This window comes from Haemorhous mexicanus, chromosome 5, assembly GCF_027477595.1.
Source record: "Haemorhous mexicanus isolate bHaeMex1 chromosome 5, bHaeMex1.pri, whole genome shotgun sequence".
Taxonomy (NCBI): Eukaryota; Metazoa; Chordata; class Aves; order Passeriformes; family Fringillidae; genus Haemorhous; species Haemorhous mexicanus.
In genome coordinates, this window is record NC_082345.1 from 11,437,900 (window position 1) to 11,460,586 (window position 22,687).

The 22,687-nt window shown below is 40.5% G+C and overlaps 1 protein-coding gene across 4 annotated transcripts in view; it reads right to left on the bottom strand.

The window, feature by feature from the left end:
- Window positions 1–14,260: 14,260 nt before the first annotated feature.
- IPO8 (importin 8) overlaps window positions 14,261–22,687 on the bottom strand; it is a 44,146-nt gene continuing 35,719 nt past the window's right edge. For 2 of the 4 annotated variants that reach the window (XM_059845883.1, XM_059845881.1), the window contains exons 22-25: window positions 20,566–20,771; window positions 18,930–19,166; window positions 18,140–18,256; window positions 14,261–17,452 (exon numbers count right to left, since the gene is read on the bottom strand). In XM_059845883.1, coding sequence (XP_059701866.1) covers window positions 17,355–17,452; window positions 18,140–18,256; window positions 18,930–19,166; window positions 20,566–20,771 — 658 coding nt within the window. In that variant the 3' untranslated portion in view covers window positions 14,261–17,354. Of the gene's footprint in view, window positions 17,453–17,983; window positions 18,043–18,139; window positions 18,257–18,929; window positions 19,167–20,511; window positions 20,772–22,687 lie in introns of those variants that run through there. The other 2 variants (XM_059845882.1, XM_059845884.1) reach the window with 2 other exon arrangements.

Consider the following 22,687-nt stretch of genomic DNA (forward strand, 5'->3'; position numbering starts at 1 on the left):
CTCAAGTGGAGGTCTCTGCTAGATAGTCTAAATAGCTCAGCCATTCTGCTGGCCCCTGTGAGGATACATATGCTTCCATATGCTGGGAAAGCTGTTTTTTCCAATTTGCTCCTAAAACAAAGTATATGAATTTATACACAAACCAATGTTAAAAAAATATTAAGGTTGCAGAATCAAGCAGTTAAAAGCCAGGAACTGGCTGACAATGTCTTGGTCCCACAAAAGAGAGATCTAAATAAATGTGATTTGAGAGCCAAAAAGTGCTCTCTGGAAGACAAGCTAGATAAATAGAAATAAAAGAATGAGGCCATTTTGTTTGAGAACAGCTTATTACACCATGATCATCTTTCCAGGCCATTTCATTCTCTCCTCCCTAAACTTTTGCCAAACTGCAGGTAGGTTTGACACTAAGATTTCACAAAAGGTTAATCTTAGCACTTAAGAAGTAAGCAGAGTTTGAGGTGTTCAGAGGTGTTTTTCTTTGATCATTTTGAAGAGTTATAATGGGTGTAAATTGAGTACCTTAAATTTACCACACCGGAAAGCTGCAGCAAATCATTCTTCCTGCAATTTTTCTTCCTCTACAAAGATGACATAAATCCTTGTGGTGGGTCTGCTACAGTGCTGGACTTATCAAGCTGAAATCTGATTTCAGCAGAAAGAGGAAAAAAGATTTCAGAAGGAATGTCTTTAGGGTTCTGCAAACAACCCCATGCCCCACTCCTGCCCCCTCTCCTCTGTCATCAGACACACTCCAGATAAGTAAAAGATACCTCTAAAGGCTCTGCTGAGAACCCATCAGAGCCCAGCCTACAGGAGACACCAGCCAAAAGGCTTTGAACAGTAGGAAGTACATGGGAGGCTAAAAAATTTAAAACCTCCCAAAAACCACAACCCCAAGCCCATCCCCCACACCCCCAAAATTTTAAGATGTGGTAAAAACCACAAAGAATTCATATGAAATCAAAACAAGTTCAAACCTTTTTCCCTGAGAAGAACTCCTACAAGCCTTGCAGCAGCCTGTCTCTAGCAGGCTTCACAGAGGCTTATCTGCAGGTCAGAATGGGCCACTGAAGCAAACTACCTTGAAATCTTGTGACACTGCTCACAAAGATCCTCTTGGGGGGCTGAGCAGGTTTCCCAAATCCCAGCCTGGTTGGAAACTTGTAGGGGAAAGGAGTACAGGAGTAGAACAGGCTGCCAAAGGCTAAACATTAAAGGACCAAATTGTAGGACAGCCCCAGCCTGAGGCAGGGGTGGGAGTAGAAAGGAAAGGGTGATGAGTAAAGGAAGGCCCATTAAAAATGGGAACAAGTCTCAGTCCTACCTGTAAAGTTCTGTCTTTCACCAGTTAAGGCTGTGGTTTTTTCCTCAGGAGCGTTTTCACTAAACCCCCAAAACATGCAGACATCAGTGCAAGCAAGATGATAGCTCTGGAGAAGGGCCAGCAGAGTTCAAAGCCCCTAGCTGGAAACCTAAGCAACACTGACAGGCATTGAGGGATAATTTATGAGGTCCTGATTGCTAAAAGCATATGTTTGGGATCTAAAAAAGTAACAATTATGCCACCCACGCTGCTTATTCTTTTCTTGTCTGAGGAGTTTTGGGCTAACATGTCGAAATGTAAAACAACCTGAGATAGGATTTATGGCATTCCCAGACTGACATTTAGAATCATGGCTTGCAGTTGAGCATACTATTCAACAAGTCACCTGCCTCTATAAATGTCACTATTTGGGCTCAAAATTGGTTTTAAATATAACTCAAAGCAACTCCAGTTCTTTCAGCTCCTGCATGTTTATAGCGATGTTTCATGGCATACAGCACTGAAAAAGACAATTTGTAGAAGATAAAGGTAAAAGTCTTGTGTGATTTATCTGGTTTGAAAGCAGTTGAAAGGGGCATGTGAAACCTGCATGCCAGTAAAGATGCAGGACTGACCCCTGAATTAATTGGTGCTGGCTTGTGCAACCAGCAACCCTGTGGGGAACCCAGGGAAAAACCCACTCAGAGAAGAGCAGTGGAACACCAGGTGGGGTGACAGGTGGCATTAGCTTTTCATGCCTGGAGATACCTGAGCCTTTCACAAAACACCAGGGGTACCCAATGGGGCTCTGTTGGGCTGCATGGATTCCTCTCCAGAGTAAGTCCTGGCACAAAGCAGCCATCCAGCCACATCCATGGGAGCATGCAGTGAACCAAGCATGGGATGCAGGGAGGCAGAGGCATGTCAGGACTACAGTGTGCTGGAGTGCTCAGATTGCAAAATCCCTGCACACCACACCACAGTCTCCAAAAACTTTCTCTCTGGAGTGCCTCCATACTCCTCAGAATAAAGGAAGGCAGCACTTGGAGACAAACTTCTGCCCAAGGGCAGCTGCAGCAGCAATGGCTCCAGCACTGCTTGCACAAAGCACCTTTGATTCTGGCTACATGCTCAGGGACCTTTATTGGAATCCTGGAATAATTTAAGACAGAAAGGGAGGTCTGCAGGTCATCTAGGCCAATGTTCTGCTGCAAGTGGGGCCAACTACATTAGGAAGGTCTTGCCTTTGTGCATTAGGATGAACGCTCTACCACAGCGAATCTGTTGACTCTGAAGATCACAGAGACGTCACCTAGACATGTTCTCTAAAACCAGAACATTTAGTACACAGCCTTAGGGTGTGGATTCTGCTGGGCAGCAGAATCTATTGGCAAATTTACTGCATAACTGTACCACAGTGAAGCACAGAGAGAGCTCACCAACAAGCTCTCATTCCTTTGATAGTGCACAACTGGCAATTTCCTGCTCTGCATGGAAGAAAAAGCACATAAGATGTTTCTCTGCAGTCTAGGCACACCAGAGACCAGTGAAATTAGGTGGTGAATAGCTCTGGAAAAGGAGTGATATGTTGAAAACTATTGTCTCTCTCTAAAATCTCCATATGAATAATCAGGTCAGAAAACTGGTATTTCATAACAGAGACATAGCAGATATTGCTCTGCTTTAACAAAGCTTTCTTCCACTTGACAGAATATGCTTGCCAGACAATCATATCTTACTTCATTTAAACATTGTGGTGTCTGAAAGTATCAGGTATTTTCCTGCAACCACCATCAACAAGGCTTTGAATACTGCAAAGAAGAGGGAAAATAAACCTGTGTCTATCATCACATGCAATCAAACCTAATAAAAAAAAATAGTCATTTGGGACTGAAAAATTGACACATTGGTGACATTCAGAGTGAAAATCATCTTGATAGCTAGCTGAGATCTGCCTGACCTGATCTTCCTAACAGGATCACTATTTAAAAAACCCCAAAAAATCACGTGTACATAATTCTTGAAGATCACAGGATGAAAAATTACACATTAGGCATCCTCAGGCTCAACTTTTAATGGGAAACATGTTTTTCATTTTGTCACAGGTTTATTAATGGCTGTACTCCACTCTTGGAGCTTTTCCTCTGCAGTTGACTCTCCCTATGCAGAACAGAGTCCTGCAGGCAAAGACTGGGTGATGGCACATCAATTGCTGAAATGAGTTCTTGCTTGACACAGGCGAGATGAGTAGCCTCCCTTGTACAGCCATTACTTGAACATGTGGGGAAAATGAAGCAGAGATTTCTAGAATCACATGAAATCTAATATATAACACAAAAACATCCCATGCTAACAATACTCCTGAGGACAAGCCCTTATGCTGAAAGTAATATTGTTGTAGATGAAACATCACCTCCTTCCTGCAAGTGCAAGGAACAACACACACAGAAATAAAGCTATTATACATCAAAGGCTGCAAATCAACATTGTGACTTTGCCATTCTGAATTCTGAAAGGCATTCTGTCATTCCCTGAATTAAACTGAAACAGGACCCAATGCAAGATAAACATAGGAACAGAAGGGAAAAGTGTCCTAGACCACTAACAAAGGCTTTTCAGAAAGATGTCAAAAGGGATTAACAGAAGTTACAGCATCAGAAAGCATATGTTTAGAGATCTAGCATCTTCTCCTTTCACATACTCCTTCCTTGGATTCTCAGCTGGCCCAGGAAATCAAGGTGATGCTGGGTGTTGAGACTGTGAGGCTGACTGCCACACATACTCTGTCAGAAGAAATCCAAGGACACATTCAGGTGAAAAATAAATCTATCTTATTTTAAAAAGTTTAAATCTCTAAATGCTGTGCACCTATAGAATGGTACAACTGAGTCCTACAGGGAGCACCATGACAGAAGTATGTAATAAAACCAATAGAACTGTTTTTTGCTATCAGCTTTCCTAGGAACTGCTGGACTCAAAGCAGCACTTCAACACCATCAGAGAGATTGCACCCATTTAAACAATTGCACCTCACAAAGAGCTTTCAGTACTACGAAACTTTGAACTCTAAAAAATTTCAACATGTTAAATAATGAGGAAGACTCTTCCTTTCAATGTCACTCCTGACTGTCTCTCTGCTGCTTTCTGGCTCCTGTAGCAAGTCAGAGACATGGTGAAAAAAATTTTTCAAGCCAGTGGGTGGAACTCAGTACTGTATGCTGGATGTGTTGCTGATAGTTTGAATATATCAGATATTTTTAGGTACTGTGAGCAGTTCTAGGCAATCAAGTATTGTAATCAAGAGCATACAAAAGCTCAGCTACATCAGTTCAGTCAGGATTTGAAGGATTCAGGTTTTGCAACTCTGTCAGCTGATGTGCTGGGATGGTAGGAGAGGAGTTGCTCCTTGCTGTGGTGCAGACATTTTCAGCAGAATTTCACTGAATTTCACAGGCATGTGCAGAAGAATCATCTTCCTGAGAACTCCCCACTGTGCTCAGCTTAGCAGTTATTTCCATAATAGCAGCTTTCTGTGAGGAAATAGGAAATGTGGCTCTAGGTGGAGATATTCAGAGTTACCTGCCACGGGGAAAATCCCTGGGTTCCAGCGGGCCACACCATTTGTGAAATGACACAGAGATGTTATAGGCAGGAAGATTATAGAGCAGCTCATCCTCAGACGATGCAAGAAGCCAACAGTGGCAGCCCCGGCACGGCGCGCTCAGCACCGCGGACAGCGGCACAGCCGCTCCCGCGCTGCCCACCGTGCCCGCACTCCCCTGCCCTCTCCCTCCCTCCCTCCCTCCCTCCCTCCCTCTGTCCCTCCCTAAACTTGCCTATATCTGTGTATCCCCTCTTCCTCAATGCCACATTGTTATCTAGACCCTCCCACAGCCCAGTCTCTCCTATCTGGCTTTTCAATACATCCACAGAGAGGCAATACATTGTACAAATAAACTTTATACCAATTACATAAGTATATTCAGTATGTACCTACACCTCTCCTGGAGGGATCATTGCAAAGTGAAGTCCGATAGAGAAACTGGAGACTGGGAAGACACAGTTGTGCTGCCTGTGCATCTCTATGCTACATTTTGAGCAGTTTCAGGGTCAGCAATATGCCTATGCTTTCCCTGACAGTAACACAAAGTAAATGCCAGCAGGTACCTTTCACAACTCTCAAAAGACAGTATTTCCCTGTCTAGCCTTTTCTCCTTCACCAATTTGCTCTGTCTCCTTGGAAAAGAACATGGGGGTCACAACCCATCTCCTTGAAACCTCTGGAGGTCCCTCCATCGATCTGGTTCTCCCATGCTTAGATCTTTTGTCAGAGAGATACTTCTTTTCTCCTGTGAACAATAAGCCTCCTGCTTCCCTCAGCAAGAATGTACCAGACACCTGCTGACACTTGGCAGTCCAAAGAGCCACTGGTTTCTCATGCAGATTCTCCCTTTACACCTTCCCTTCCCCTGCAGCTCTATAGTTTGTGATGCCACAGAACTCTACAGTTCAGGCTTCAGCTTTTGGCCTGCTCTGAGGAAGTGACATACCCTTGTGATTGAAGCCAACACTTCTGAAGCGAGCTGTGGTTACCAGAGTTGGAAACTGCATGGTAGTGGGACTCTTGCCTAATGCTTATTGCTTTTCCTGATCATTTCCTTTCAAATGCAAAGGCTAATTATCCTCTGCTGGAAGCAGAGCCACTTCATTCAAGATTATTGCCATTATCACATTTTGAACAAGTCAAGCACCTGCTCTCCTAATGATCTCTGCCCACACAGGCCAACCAAGCTATTCTGCTACCCTCAAATTCCCCCTGCCCATCCCACAGAAAGAGCAGAAAGACTGGCTATATAAAATTCTGAGCCATCTTTGATCTCCGAGCTGGCTGCGCAGCAGGTTGACTAGGAACCTCCTAAGCTCCCTTCTAACCTGAACTAAGTTCTGGTTCTAAGTCTTCAAGAAAGGATAGCAATAGAAATTGACAGAAAATTAATCTCTGTAACATATTCCTTCAAGGGCTCTGTTTCCTTTCTTTAGGGCTTTCACCTATTTCTAAAAGACAGATCAGGACACCATTGGCCCATGGGCTCAACACCTTCAGTAACTCAGAATCAGAACCTCACATACCTTTAGGTTCTTCTGTCCCGCAGAGTTCCAAGCTCTTTATTCCAATGGCCTTTTTTCAAGGTCCTGCAACTTTGGAGTTCATAGATTATCTTTCAGAGTGTTGATGAAGTGCTGGCTTGAATGCCCTCCAAGTTTCCTGAATGCTGTAGTATCATTTACTCAGGTTAGAGAATCCACAGTAAAAAGCAAAATAAAAAAGCACCAAAAAGTCATGATAAATGGTGCAATTACGGCAACATAACACACTTTAAATCAAGAAGAGCTACAACTCAGCTCCAGGATATGGAAAGGTTCTAATTTACCATGGCAAGACAAAGCATATGCATCAAATTAGTAATGTTTCAGAATCTCTCTTATGCACAAACATCAGCAAAACTGACTATCCACTTGCACACTACCAGCAAACAAGATGTGGAGACTTTTCTCCTCTAATTACTATAGGTCATAAACCTTCTGAGTGTTTCTCTTTCCCCTCAAAAAAAACCCCACCACAGGTGGTGCACTCACAGTACCACCCAACATGGATGGTACATTTCCCTGAGCTTGCTTTATGAGAAGGAAGCAGGTTTTGCCAGAGGGTGACTTCAAGCATCTGATGCCTTAGGAACATAACTCTGGCTAGCCCTCACCCTCCTAACAAAAACCTAACAAGATAAGCCTCCTAATCTAAATTAGATGCCTAAAATTAGGTAGTGTGCTTATTTTTTTCCCTTGTCTACCTACTAGCATTCCATATCCTAGTGCTCATCTGTATATCTTCAAAGGTCCAGAGTTGCTGACTTTTGCCCTCTATTTTTTCCTCAACCAAAAGGGGGATATTTTTTAAAAAGTAAGAAAATGTTACTATACAAAGTTTTGTTGTGAAATGGAAACCATTCAGAGATGGATAAAATGCTTCCCTGTGCTTTAATATAGCTTCAAAAATTCTTTAGATTATGAACTGTTAGTGTACTTCTAGGCAATCTCCTGCAGCAGAATAAATCTTGGACTCAGGTGTCCCATGACACAAGTGACCTTGGATGAAAGCCACAAAAATGGCAACAAAATAAACTGCACACATCTTTTGACATTAACTAGCTGGTGCTATATTTTCCTGCAGCAATACTGTCATAAAGTAAAATCCAGAGTTAAAACTCAACTACAGCTCCATACCCAAAGAAAAAGTAGAAGCAAATTAAATCTTCCCCTGCCCAAAACTGGAACAAAGCAAAAATATGGAGGTATTTGAAATATAAATACTAAGATAAATACTAACTATGTACAGTTTATTAGCAAAGCAATACTCTCTTTTTCTTCTCATAGTTAATCTTGGATGTGTTTGCTGTATATTTTCTGTATCTTCCCCAACCTGCAGTACAGTTACAGAATTTCATCATATAAGGATTTGGGCCTTGATTCAGTAATTTGATCCTGAAACACTGAAAAAAAATTGCACAAAATCTATTTGAAAACATTTCACATTAAACTGTATCTAAAGAAAGAAAGAGAACAGTAAGAGAATCTCATGACCCACGCTTTATGGGAGTATCTATTGACAGAAAAATATAGCACCACTCCACAGTTAGCTTTCTTAATTCAGCAGATCACAGTCAAAAACCCCAAAGAGGTGCACGTGTGAGAAGAGGACAGAGGAATCCAGAATCACAATGAAGTGAGAAAATTTCTGTGTTTTCAAAAAGCAGAAGCTGAAGATCTAAGACAACATCCTGATGCCCTGGAAGATCACTGCATTGTGAAGATACAGACCAGACAGCAAAGTGAGAGGGTAACAAAGCCTAATCAGAGCAGACAGAGACTAACACAAGCACTCCTTCTGTGACAGGCAGCCAGGAATGATTTGCACACCAAAACCAGCTGCTACTTCAGCCACACAGTGACAGTGGTTTGTGTATTTTATTAGGAGAATATCAATCACCAATAGAAAATCCCATTAAACAAAAAATCAAAAGAGCCTTCACCAGACTTAAGAAGGAACCACAATAACAGAGGCAGCCTGAGACTGTGCAGAATTCTCTCTTATTGACACAACAACCTTTGGCAGGCAGGGAAGTTCCTTTAGAGCCTCCAGCCTGGTGGCTCAGACAGCCCCAGTTCCAAAGTACTTACAAATCAGAGAAGTACAATAGGAAGGTATCTACAACCTCTTTACCTTAGATCTACCTTCATGTAATCAGTAAATCAGATTAACAATGCATTGGGATAACTATTCTGTAACTGAACATCTGGAATAGTTGCTCTTTTTCACAGTGATTTCCATGCTTACTGTTCCAGTGAAATCAATGTTTAGGCTATTCCTTGTGCATGGATTCCCTCCTGGCCAGGCTGGCTTTTTGTTTTCCCTCCATCACAATGGTGCAGACAGATCCTTGTCAGTTTTTCTTCAAAACAGTAATAGAAACAGAGCTAATCATGCTGTTCACCCCAACTGAGTTGATTCTTGTTTGGCAGAATTATGATCCTTGCCACACTGAGGAACCAGACTCCATGTCTCTGTTTAATCTCACCTCACACTGACACATTTCTGAGTGGTCTATACATAGCAAAGGATGGTGATAACTGGTTCAGTTCAGTGCACAGTCAGACGCACTGCGGTGCTCTCCGATTATTCTTGTTGCAGTTTTGTTTAACCCCCTGCATCCTCCAGGAAGATCCTTATGGTAGGAGGAACATGAGACACAGGACGTGCTCTCCCTGTAAGGATACAACTCTTGCAGAACACAGCCACAACTGCTGCTGAGAGCCCAGTGCCAGCCCCATGGCTGTGCTCAAATCCCTACACAAAGGTGCAGACATTTGGCCCCATTACCACACTTAGCACAACACCTCTCAGGGCAGGCAAGGTATGTTGTGTAAAAAGGACAGTAGGGAGTATTTCTATTTAATAGAAACTGCTTCAGGCATCCTTCGTTGTTGTAGTTGCATATTCTGCTCTACAAGGTGCTGAGAGATAGAAGGCCATTGCATTTAATAAAAAAGGAAAAAAAATCCATTATTCATATACTGATATGACCTTTCCATACTCTGTATTTTGCTCAGAATCTCATTCATGTGAGTATGGAGAGTTTTCCTGATGTGCACACAATAGCTCAAGCTCATGTAGCTTGAGCTCTGCCAGAAAAAAAAATCAGCAGGAATGACATTGTATGATGACATTGGGTGAAGTCCCAGTAATTTAATCAAACGGATAATTAAATTATTTAAATTGTTCATTTAACATACCTGGCAACAAGAGAAAGTAAACACTGATCCTATTTCACCCTTGCTGGGGACCAAATGGAACAAGTTACTATTTTAAGAGACTGGGAGTTAGAATTCAGGTTAAGAATGTGTTTCTAGTCCAAAAAAGATCAACACTGTCAGAGGGCAGGAAGCAGCATAGGAGCCAAATATTTACTTTGGTAACAAATGCACTCTTCAGAGCTTGTTAGACGTGGCAATCACAACCTGCAGCCTCACAACCAATCCAGGATGTTTGTTAATACCTGCAGAGGGGCTTCCCAGCCTGCACCCTCACACATGGCACAGATGATACCGCCAGTCATCCGGAGTTCTGCTTCCAATCCATCAGGTTCACTTCAAAGCCTCAAGGGGAATTAGCAATTGGGATGTCATTCATCACCTTGTTGAGAATGATTTTTTCTCCAGGAGAGCTTGTCATACCAAGCAACCCACACAAAATACAATTAAACAGTGTCACTGCTAGACAGATTAAAATTGCAGTTCAATAGTGGAACTCGCTGTTGCTGAGCAATTTCATAAATTAAGTATGTTCTGGCAGAGCTTCTGTGGGAGGTATCAGTAGTAATCCAAACACCAGGACCTAGCAAATTGCATGGGTAAAATCCTAGCTCCATTAGAACCAATAGCAAAACTCCCAGGCACTTATACAGAGCCAGAATTTTAATTTCTCATGTCAGCTGCAACACGTTGCTATGGCTTTGGGCAAACCACACTAATTCGGCCTCCCTAGTTCAAAAACATAGACCACTAAGCACTGCTTTTAGAGAGACAGACTGTGGAGGACACACAGAAGTGGTCCATACAATAAAGGGCAAGCATTATCCATCAATGCAATTTAACAAACAGGCTACTTCAGCAACTCACCACCAGTGAAATACTCCACTGATATGAATACCAGGATTGCAGTTCCTGCCTGGAAAATTCATTTCTTGTCCTGTGGGAGGCTGGTAACAGTCTCTTTTTTATGAACTGTATGCACAGCAGACTGGCCAAAGCTCTGGTGCAGATGACTGTCTTCACTAGTTTGATATTTTGAAGATTGTGTTTGGGTGTTCTGCATCAAACACCAGTTATGTTTTCTCACAGCCAACATGTGTAAGTGAACAGCTGCCTTCACAGGTCAGAGATTAACAAACTCTGCTACAAAAATGCACATATTAACTCTGGATAACACACACATTTGTTTAAAATTAATTCTCGGGTGTTCTTGCAAAAAAGTTTTATGGCTGTATGAAAAGCAGCTATAAAATGAGATTTGGCTCCTTGGTAGGTGGCATGTTACAATTTTTTAAGAAATATTATTCTTCCCATATAAATGCACAACAGATGTAACATTTGACCTAAGCAATAAGATTTATTACTGTTTTTAAAGCAAATTCAGCAGAGCTTAAGAGAACACTGTACAGAATTCTTTAAGCTAGGGAGAGGTCTTCATGTCATCAATGCATGCTTTGCATTTGTCAGTTCTTGCCCTCAAAGCCAACCCACAGTTTAGTATTTCAGGCTTTTTACAAAGGTGATGATCCTGCAATTCAATCTGCTAATGTAGCACATAGCAGGCTCCCTCTAGTCACAGCAGTCCTGGGCTCATCTCCTTGCTTTTAGTATCAAAAGAAATGTGCATGGCCTCTTTGGTCTCTTTTTGAGCCCCCAAAACATTTCATGTGATTTATGTTAGGCGTTATTCCAACAGCACATGCAATCAAAAGTAAGTGTCACACATTGTTTGGCAATGAAAAATAAACATTACAGCTGTGATCAAAGAACATGTCTTACTCATGTTGTCTTACATTAATTTCTTTACCTCATGCACTTTTGTATTAATATTGACGGTTTCATATTTTCTTCAGAAGCCACCGTTCTTCTGTTTTCTAAAAATAACCTGCTTATGCAAAATCTTCTCTTTTCAAAGCACTGTTCTTCCTTTTGTCAAGTTCATTTCCAAGATCTCTGTGCATGAAAAGTGGTGAAAGATGCATATGTGCAACTTCACTAACAAACATGTTGAAAATACCTACAAATGAAGAACAGTTCCTGGATAAACACCTTCAATGGTAAACAGTTCTGTGGGAAATGAACAGGCCTCTATGTTATGCAATAATTTTACATTTTGTATAAGGGCACAAAACATGAAAATTAAAACATACCTGAGAATAATATTAAAATCTCATTTCAAGAAAATTTTTGTTGCTCAACAGCTTTAACTATCAAGTAGTTTCACAGTTTTTGCATTTTACTCCATGTAACATAATCCAGGTGGTCCAACAGGCAGCCCCTGATCAACACTCTCTCAGGTGAATCCTGCAGCTGACACTGCTGTATTCACATTTGAGAAATCCAGGTATCTGGAACTTCAACTCCTACCCCACCATGAACAGAGCCAAGTTCTTAAACTGTGAACCTCTATACAGCCTGAAAAGAGAATTCTAGCATTAATATACTACTTCCACCTCATTTTTCTGTTGTGAACAACTTGTAATCAAAATTGTTTTCTGATCTGAAGTTCAAAGCACTGCACCAAATCTGGGGCTGCCCAAGCACATTCTCTTCCCAAAGGCAGGCATGGGACAAAGTTCTTGGACGCTGCTCTAGAAGACCCAGGCAACATAGGGAATGCTGCAGATCTCAGATCATATCAAAAGCATCCCCTCGATTTAGATTGATCCTTTCCCAATTCATCACAACCACATATGCCTGCAGATTCCCTCTGAATTGGTGTTCTCCAAAACTCTTCTAGTCCAAGAGCAGTTCATCTGCCAGCTCCCTAGACAAAGAGCACTTTCAGTAGCCCTTTAGGAGGTATGCTGATCATCTTTAAGAAAAACTGTAATCCCACTGAGTGCTTCATGGTGGTGATTGCATATCAGGACAAGCAGTTTCCAGACTTTTTAAAGGGATGCATCTGATTTCTGCCAGAGAAAAATCACATTAAGTCTTCACCTCTCATGCATGGCTGTCAGTCAGGGTACTGACCTCCATACAGATGATGCATATTGTATTTGAAGAGTATCTGTGTGTATTTGCAGTGAGTATCAGAAACAGGTCCACAGGCCAGGAAAGTTTCGGCCTGTCCAGTGCCCAAGCACTGCTTTAATTTTCTTTCACTTTTCACTGTTTTTTCCCTGATTGGTTTAACAAAAGTAGTAGCAGTGGAAGAGATGTCCAAAGCAAGCAGCCTGGCTTCCTCACACATCCCCTTTACAATATGGTTTTATGCTGAGACTTTTTGGTATCTGGAATAGTGTCTGGCTTCCTTTAACACAATGGGAACATGCACCTCTACTGTATCCCACCCACCTGGGTTAAAACCTGATATCCCAGAAAAAAGAATGCTATTTTCACTCCTGAGATCAAGAAGTTCAAAGCCATGCCTGCTGTATGCTTTTCTGCAGTGAGGGAAAATCAATTCTCTGCCTACCTGCAGAGACAGCCTCTTGGACTTGAAGAATGTCCTCAATCAGAGACAGAGATCCTTGAGGAACTGACCACCAGACTGCCCAATATTAACAAAAGATTGACTGGGGCATATCTCAGAATGAGGAGTGGGTACTCCATTACATAGTGCATTTTTGCCTATCCTTCGAGCAAATTTCAGTACAAGGTATGGGGATTTCAAAGTGCCCATATTAAGGAGTAAATCACAGAAAGGCTCATCAAACCACAGGCACAAGTGAGGGGCTCTTGAAGTTCTGTATCATCTGTGTATGTCAAATGACAGACTGTTCTACAGAGAGAAATGCAACTGATAAATTGCATTGCTTCAAGAAAAAGATTTTATAAAAATTGCTTAAGGTTTACCTATTCAGATCTTTTGAAAACTCCCTGAAATATCCAATAACATTGCGGCTGACAAAAGAAGAAAAGGAGGAAAGAAAAAGACAGGAAAGCATTCTGGAAACAGGACAGTTAATCATTCATGTTGTCTATAATTCCTTTGGCTCAAGACAGATTCTGGCTTTGTAGTAAGAAAAAAAAAAATCTCTACTGTCCTACCATCTCTCAATGTATGATGGAATCCAGAGCCACAAACTGCCAGGGCTTCACAGGCAAAGCAGAGTATTTCATGGCTCCCTCACACCCCACAGGCAGCCTTTTTCCCTAAAGCAAAGAATCTCACAATACCATTTTGTGTGACATTCTTTAAATATTTTAACTTAACACTCCCAAAGTACATTCATTTTAGTCAGATTGTGCACATGTGGGTTTTGGGGGATTGTTGAGGTTTGGGGTTTTCCAACCTTTTCCTCAGCTTGATATTCTGCACTCTTCCTGGAGCTGGCCATTGTGATTAAAGGTTCTGCTTTGTAATGAAAGCAAGCAATGTACTTTAATGCTGAAAGAGAGACAGCAAAAAGAGGCAGCCAAAACATGTGGTGATTCTTATTTTCCTTTCACAAGTGACAAAACAGCATATGCAGTTCAACACCCAGGATCAGTTAATTTTATCTGGAAAAGTAGCTTATGTAAGTTCCCATTTGCTATGATTATAACCCCCATAACACTAATTTCCTATGTAAAGCCACTGTGGTGCCCACACGGATCATCTTTGCACTTTGGGATTATGGGCATGGGGCAACATAAGTCACCAGTTATCAGCCTTTGTTTTATTTTGCAATACATTCATGATTCCCTATCCTTCCAATGGCAAATACATCATGCTTGGCTGGCAGTGCTGGTATCTGATATTCCACAATTACCTCGGCTTCAAAGTGAGACAGTAAATGCACATTTGTGTTACTCTCCCTTTAATGCAGTACAAAGCTGGACACAGCTCAGAAAGAAACACCTAAAATCCATTACCTATTTATGATCATGTACAAATGGGTATTTATCATGTTAAAAGAGAACCATATGTTAAAGTGGAGGTCAGAGCCCAATAAATCTTTTTGGATGAAAACCCTTTTCAAAAAAAAGGAATAAAATAATTAACATTTGCTTTTGCCAGTAGAAACATTTACTCATGAATCTTCTGGGAAGGGAAAGGCATTTAACCTTTTTACATGCCATTCCCTCAGACATCTCTGACCCCAATGCAAAATAGACAACAAAGATTCCCAACTCCACAATGTTGATTAAACTCTTGTATGAAACATCTGGATGAAATTTTCTTGGCAGCTGACTTGAAAAGTATACAAGAAGCAGAACTACGGAGCAGCCATAGTTCAGCTTAGTGACACCAAGATGATGCTATGCAAAAGCAGATTTTACCTTGAACACATCAACTCCTAAATATTAGCCTGTGACTGCGCAAGCAACCTCATCAGCAGAAGAAAAATAAATCCATCTTTTACCCTGCACACCAGTACAGAGAAGCCAAACAGGCTTTGAAAGAAACCCAACTTGACAATCCTGTTTCTTTTAATAAAATGATAAAGGGCTTAAACAGTTTACCTGCCTAATACCTAACTTCAATTGACAGGTAAGAGAGAAGTCACCAGGGCCCTTAACTTCCAAAAACCATTTCTCAAATTCGTGAATGATTTCAAAACTTCTGTGGTTTCTGATAAACTCCCCAACAAACCGGATGTATGGCTTTCCTACTTACTGTCTTAGTCAGTACACCCACAGGCCTAAATTAGGAAGTGACCTGTCATTTTCATAACCTGACATTCAAAATAAAGGATATCCTGGCCCTCTTCTGCTTGACCTTAAAGAGCCTGTCCAGTGTACCTCAGCAGACTGTTCCTTTTTAGAAATACAGATCCCAGAATTTCCACCATTCCACATATACAACAGGCTTAAAAACGAGACATTTTCACTGTTGCTATTAACTAAGCAGCATCAGTTAAAAACCTCCATGAACCAGGCCAACTTTACTCTGTAGCTGCTGGGGAAAGGAAGGCAAAAAAAAGAAAGAGGAAGCAGCAGCACAGAAACAGCCCTAGGGTCTGACAAAAAGGTGCAGGAAACAGGAAAGTGTAGGGAACATTCTGCCCCACAGCCACCAGGCCAGGAAAATTCCAGAAGGAACGGGCAGAGATCCTCAGGCCTTTTCCAGAAGCCAAGGCACAGAGTGCTTCAGATTTATCAGACTCACCCAGAATAACAAAATGAAAGTTTCAGCACTTCACAGAGCCAGCAGTCTGTAATTTACTGTAGTTGTGGAAAATTTGATGGGGTATGGAAAAGGTTTTGACTTTTTATTTGGGACACTGCTGTAAAGAAATAATTATTAGTATGTGTTTAAAATTGATTGGTGAATATTTTTAAATCATAAAGAAATTAACACAGAGACAAAATCTGGTCTAAACATTTTATCTCCAATCCAAAGTTCACATTCTAAAGCACCCCTACTGCTTTTTGCTACACCACTGTGATCCCAGTAGACCAGAGGGGCACCTATTCAAATTAGTACTGCTATCACTTCCTCTCTAAATGAACTTCCCCACAAACACTTTGTCCTATAGAACCCTTTAGGTTGGAAAAGACCTCTAAGGTCATTAAGTACAACTGTTAACTCCATGTTCACTGCAAAACCCTGTCCCTAAGTGCCACATCTACGTGTTACTTAAACACTTCCAGGGATGTTGATTCTTCCCACTTCTCTGGACAACCTGTCCCAATGTGTGACCACCTTTCCCATGAGGAAGTTTTTCCTAATATCTGGTCTAAACCTCCAGTGGTGACACCAGTCTTCAAAATTCAGGAAAAAAATCTGTCAGAAGAAATTTTAGCATGGAACAAGAATAATCAACTGCAATGCAGACCAGAAATACAATCACAGAGTGTAACAGTAAGAAGTAAGTTTGAAGCTGTTCTTCTTTTATCAAAATAAATAAAATATTGCAAATATTTTGTACCACAATTTTCAGTACTACCACTGGAATGGTAATGAATGAAAAGAAACCAGGAGAGATTATCCCACATATAATCCAATATTCATCAATAATAGCAGAAATAAGCTGTCATGTAGAACATCTACATGAGAGGGCCACAACATTTGTCCAGGCAGGAGCTAATATTGATGTAGATTTAGGGTAGCCATCTGCCAGGCAAGCTACTGTAACTCAAGCAATTGAATTCATGGCTAAGAGAAATAATTTAAGACTACTGCATCAAGGGAAAATCTGCCATTTTCTTAAGACCCTTTGACATAACCAGTGTGTGCTCTGCAACTCCAACAGACACTTCCCTCTACACATTTGGTCTGCACCAAATAGGGAAGGTGAGCTAGTATTCTGAATCCAGCAATTTGTACGCAACCAACAAACAATTAAACCGAGCAGTAAAAAGCAGGTGATTGGAAAACATGGAACCAAGGCTTACAGTGTATCAAGAAATGTCCTTACACTTAAAAAATTATAATGCACTCCAAAATCCATTTGTTCAGGCAATCCATGTACAACAGAAGGCACTGTTATCCATATGAATCTATCAATTCTGCACAGCAAAAACCTGAGAAGTGCAACTCAATTAGATGCAGCCTGGCCCCTCCCGGTCATCCAGGTTCCTTGAGGACGAACATTTCCTTTCAGTCCATCAAATTATAAAAACACCACAAGAATTTGTACATTACAGTAGCTGGTTAGAAAGAGCATTCTGGTGGGGGAAGCACACTGCTATTTCCCAGAAAACCTTCAGCAGCATTAAATTACCCTCCCCTATCACTCAGAAGTCACGATGATTTCAAGAAAATGTAATGATGAGACCCTTCCCATTGACCTTTGTAGCCGATCCTTCAGTTGCCACCGGGAGTATTTCCAGCAAAATTAAATGCTGTGATCAGTCCTTTGTTGTCAAATGTGTAGCCACTTTGTTGTTCTATTGTCTTATTCTCTAGAATTCAAAGAAAAAGGATATGAAAAATAGTCTACAGAGAACACCTTTGTCAGAGACAATACATCTCAACTATGAATGCAAAGTTATGGAAAAAACTCTTAGCTGAGTCAAAATTTCATTCCCTAAATGCAATGACAGGAATAAATTACACTCAGGTTTTCTCTGAAGGCATAAATGTGCACACCTCTACAACCGAGTTGAGAAATTAATCCTTTACCAAATCAGTCTATGCTACACTATTCTTTTCGATTAAATCTGAATTTATTTTCCATGATGCAAGCTTTCTACACATCTAAAACCTCACACTAACTGCAAGGCAACATAAGTAGTTAAAAAGTTAGAAAACTCTTGAACACATAATAACTGATAGTAATCTTCATCAAATGCCCAGCTCCTGATAGATATTGCCTTAATTTGCTCTTCATTTCAAATGTCAGATTGTGTAAAACTAGGTCATACCCTGTTGAAAAAAAACCAGCAGCACAAGTCAATGAGAAGGCAATTAATTAGAAACAACAGTAAACTTACTCTGAATAACACACTTCCAGGCAAGGAATAATGTAATCATGATATCCTGCTCGCGCTTCCTAGAAAACGTTAATTAGCACAGAGGTGGTTGTTACAGATTAGAAGCAGTTCCAACATTTCTGCAAGAGCTGAAAGGGGCCCAGGGAAGTGACTCACCTGCAGCAGTTCTCCGGTGCTCTGCTAATGTGTAGATCTCCTGCAGCTGTTTCTTCTGATCCTCACTCAGTGGTGCAGTCAGGGAATGGTACCAGGCTGCATCCCGGCTCTGCACCGCTGTCAGGGCAGCAATGGAGGAAAAGTGACCATCAGCTTACATACAAGTTCATTTCAGAATAACAAACTGAAACACATGGAAATTCTAGCTAGATTTAAAACAGAATCTGCACTGCAAAACAAGATCAGTATTCCTGTCGATTTTCTTTGCACAGAATTCCCACTCTAATAGAGGCAATCCATTTTGGGGAACTTAATTACATCCTCTGCTTTCTGAAACAGAACGTTAACCATGTGGCCATTATTCATGGACAATATGAATTCTTCTCGTTTAAAACTCATATGAAAACTAAAAGCAACAGGATTAGTGAAACAGGAAAGGGAGAAAATAATTTCTCCATTAACATCAAGAAGGTGACAAATATTTCTCTATATACGAGTCCCTCTAGTGACCAAGCCCCACTTCTTTAGGCTGTGATTGAAAAATTCTGAGGGAGAATGCGAAGAGAATTAATCTCTGGCTCTATTTGCTACTATTTTTTTTTGCAGCACTAGTAAGCCAAAAAATTGTAGGACTAACATTAGAAAGTGAGATCACATTTTACTATTTTAGTTATCTAAACCATTGCCCATAACAAAGAAAAGGGCTTTCCCCAGTGATGACCATAAACATCTCCAAATTAAAACATGATTTCATCATGTTATATCATTCTGCCAACCAGCAAACACATACTCAGAAGTGCTTGTGTAAAAAACTGATATTCATCAACACCATTTTCAAGGTCAAGAGGTGTGCTGAACCCTTCAAGAGCAGTCTCCTCCAATGCATCTTCATCCCAGTCATCATCATCATCATCATCTTCATCCTCTTCCTCTGCACCTCCAGCACTGCCACCTCCTCCTCCACTGTGGTTCTCTTGCATTGCCTGGCTCACTTCATTGGTCTCATCCTCATCGCTCGGTATCTCTTCTGCAAAAGCATTGATATGTTTTGTCAAACAAAGTTTAAAATTATAAGGAAACAATGACTGATGAATTAAAAACAATTAGTAAATCTAGGTTTTGGCTGGAAAGGGGACCATCTGTTAACACCCCTTCCCTACAATCTTTAATAGTCTTATGTTAAATGTTAAAAGGTTTCCTACATTTAAGATCAATTAAACTTCTGTTTCTATGCAGACCCAAAGAATGTGGAACTGCCATCTTTATTCTTCTTTCATTTATGCAGTCATTGTGCAATTATAGGGTCCAAAATTTTTGAGAAAATGTCTTCCAATAAATGGTCCATCACTCTGCTTTTTAAATTATAGAGACTTGCACTGAATTCACAAATGCACATAAAACCATGAGAAATCCATCTGTAGACCAACTGGATGCCTTCTCTTCTTGAGTGTTGCCTTATTCGAACACCTTGAGTTGATGTTACCTTCCATTCTGCTTATGAAACTATGACCCCCTGAAATAAATGCAACTACAACCTGCAATTCTAAATACTGCTTTTTCTTACTTAAGGAAAAGTATTTCTGACTTTTAATCAAGATTTTTAAAAACCAAAACCTTCATTTCCAAACCTGAAGCTCTTCCTCTGTTAACAGTTTAGAAAGAATAAAGATGACTATAGATGCAGCAAGTAGGAACTGAATCATAGGACAGATTTGAACATTCCTGTGCTGTTTCCCTACTGTATTCCTATGTATTGAGAAATATTCTGTGATTCCATTATAGAACAATTATGGGAGAAATGTGAATGGATTACATAATCTGCTTATATCCAATCTGATTTTCAGACCTCAAATCATCTACTTGTCAAACACATTTGCCTGCAATGCTGTGGATAATTCCCTCCCCTCAGTTCCCTCTGTAAGACATTCCTTGATATTTTTTCTCTTCTGGCAGACACAGAGGTTAGAGGCCTGTGCGCTCAAGGAATCTCAGCTGTCTCAAACTCTACTCTGCAAACAACCTTCCATTTGGACAAAGAAGACCTGCCAGGATCTCCTTCAAAATTCAGTCAAAAAGGTCTTTCAAACAGCTGGGTAGAGGAACAGATTCTTTCCAGGAAGTAAGAATATACCTAGTGGAGTCCTGGCAAACTCCTGCTGCCTATATGAACATTCACAAACCAGAAGAGTACACCTGCAAGTTACTCTTGAACCAATACGACCCTTTCAGAAAATGCTAGCTGTTACACCTTGAAACATTTTGATCACACTTTTGAGAGGAAAAATCAACTCCTAAGATGGTATTTCAAGCACCCAGTAAGCAGCTATTTTCAGCCGACTAATGAGTCTTAAAAATGAACTGCAATTTCTTACCCCCTTTAAATTAAATCCAGACAAAATCCACAATGTGAAAAGGGGAGATTTTACCATTATCTTCTGCAAAGTGTTTTTCATCTTTAGCATGATCCTCGTGTTCTGTGAGCTCTCGTGAGGCGCAAACTTGTTTTAAGCCCAAGAAGAGGAGGAGGATTGAAGGAACAATCTGGGCAGCCACAGCATCCACTGCAGGTGGTCGGTTCTGCAATTCCATTAGGATGCTCAGTCCTATTATACACATCTTTCTGTCATGGAGTCTGAAACAAGACACAATTGTTAGACAAAACCAGATTTTCTGCAAGGATATATAGAGAATATTAAAATCCTGCTGCTTGACGGCAGAAGACAACGTCTCAGAGGCTATGTTCAAAGATCCTGCACAAACTATTTTCTTCATTCTGAATGCAAGTTTCCCACTGAAAAGTACTAGACCAAGAACAATTAAATATCTTTCAAGCACTGGTCAAATTCCTGGAGCAACTTTTTCTGATTACCAAATGCAAAATTTGTAATGCTAAATAAATACTGCTTAATAATTATGTAGACTATCTTGTCTTTAATAAAGCATTTGACACAGATTATCATTATTAAATAGGATGGAAAATTAATTTGCCTTGGCTTTGATAGCAGCACTGTTTCAGGGATGGAAATTGGCAAAAACTATTAGTGAAGAGCAATGATAAGCAGGAATTCATTGAATCACAGGGTGCATTTATGGAATGCCCCAGGGATAGCTGAAGTTAAATTATGAGAAGTCCATCAGAATGGCTGTCTTATACATATTTCAATATACAATTTCTAATGCTAACTCGAGAGACATTGCTAACTCTGGTGAAAGCAGGGAAATAATTCCATCTTATCAAGAGTAACTGGCAGTATACTCAAACTGGGAACTTACAAGTGAGTAGCCCTCCAGTGAAACAAACTGAAGACAATTGAAAGGAAAGAAATTAATTGAATTAGTAGCAGAAAGATTTTTATGGGACCACAGTCAGGAAACTAGGTAAGAACCTATGCTCTTAAACATGCAAATTTATTTTCACTTCCAGAAACAGGAATTTCTGCAAACAAGATGGTAAAAAAAATCTCTAAATGCCTCTGCAGATACTCTCTGGTTCTCCTTTACTGGAAACATCAGAAGTATTCAACTTGGAGCTAACATTACAGTATTCTGCTATTATGGGCTTGAGAATAACTTTTTTGTTAGAACTATTCAATTTGATGCTGACAGCTTCTGTGCAAGCCTTCTGCAGCAAAACCTAGAGAAACCAAGGAAACCTCCAGAGCTGGGAGAAAATGGCCATCCTCTAAACTCTTGGGATACTTCCATTACTGAACTGGTTTTACTTTGGAATGAAGAGAATACAAAGTGAGAGAGAAGAAATAAGATGGGCACGGACTGCAATAAAGCTAACAGGGGGACTACCAGCTCAATCCACCACTCCAAAAATTACTACAGAGATACAGCTTTTCAGTGCTTAGGTAATTTCATTACCTAAGAACCTATATAACATGCTACTGAACTATTATATCCTTTAAGTAACACAAGTGACCCTGTATTGCAGCTTTCTAAACTTTACTTGTGCTTAAACAAGGTTAGAGATCTGGAGGGATTTCATGACACCTCCCATGTTGTTAGTCCTGTTAGGACTAACTGAAGTGATTCATTCTCAAGAGTAGCTGACAACAGAAATAAATTATATATGACCATGCAGAACATTATGATCCCAGCAGACCTTCCAAGAACAACAAAGTCAACCAGCATATCAAATGACACACTTTGTCACATTGGGTTTGGCTGCTTGGTTACACGCGTTGAAAAACGCATCAAAGCGTAAGCAGGAATGCAGCATTCCTTTAACCATACTCCTCTCTTTTCAGATAGCATGGGTCACAAAAGAGAGCATACAAACCAGGGAAATTGAGATAGAGGAACAGGGTCTGCTTTCATGAAAAAAAAAAACAAAACATAAATCCCCTACTCCTCTCAGCTGAAATGACTTACTCCTGCATGTTAAAAACAAGCCGTTTGCGCTCATGCTGACACTTTGTAGACCAAAAGCCAAGCTAAAGATTATGTTACCTATAAATGAAGGATAGCTGCTATTTGGAGAGTTATCCTTAGTGCAAGTACAAATGGAAAAAACTTTCTCTACCTCCTGTTTTTGTCAGC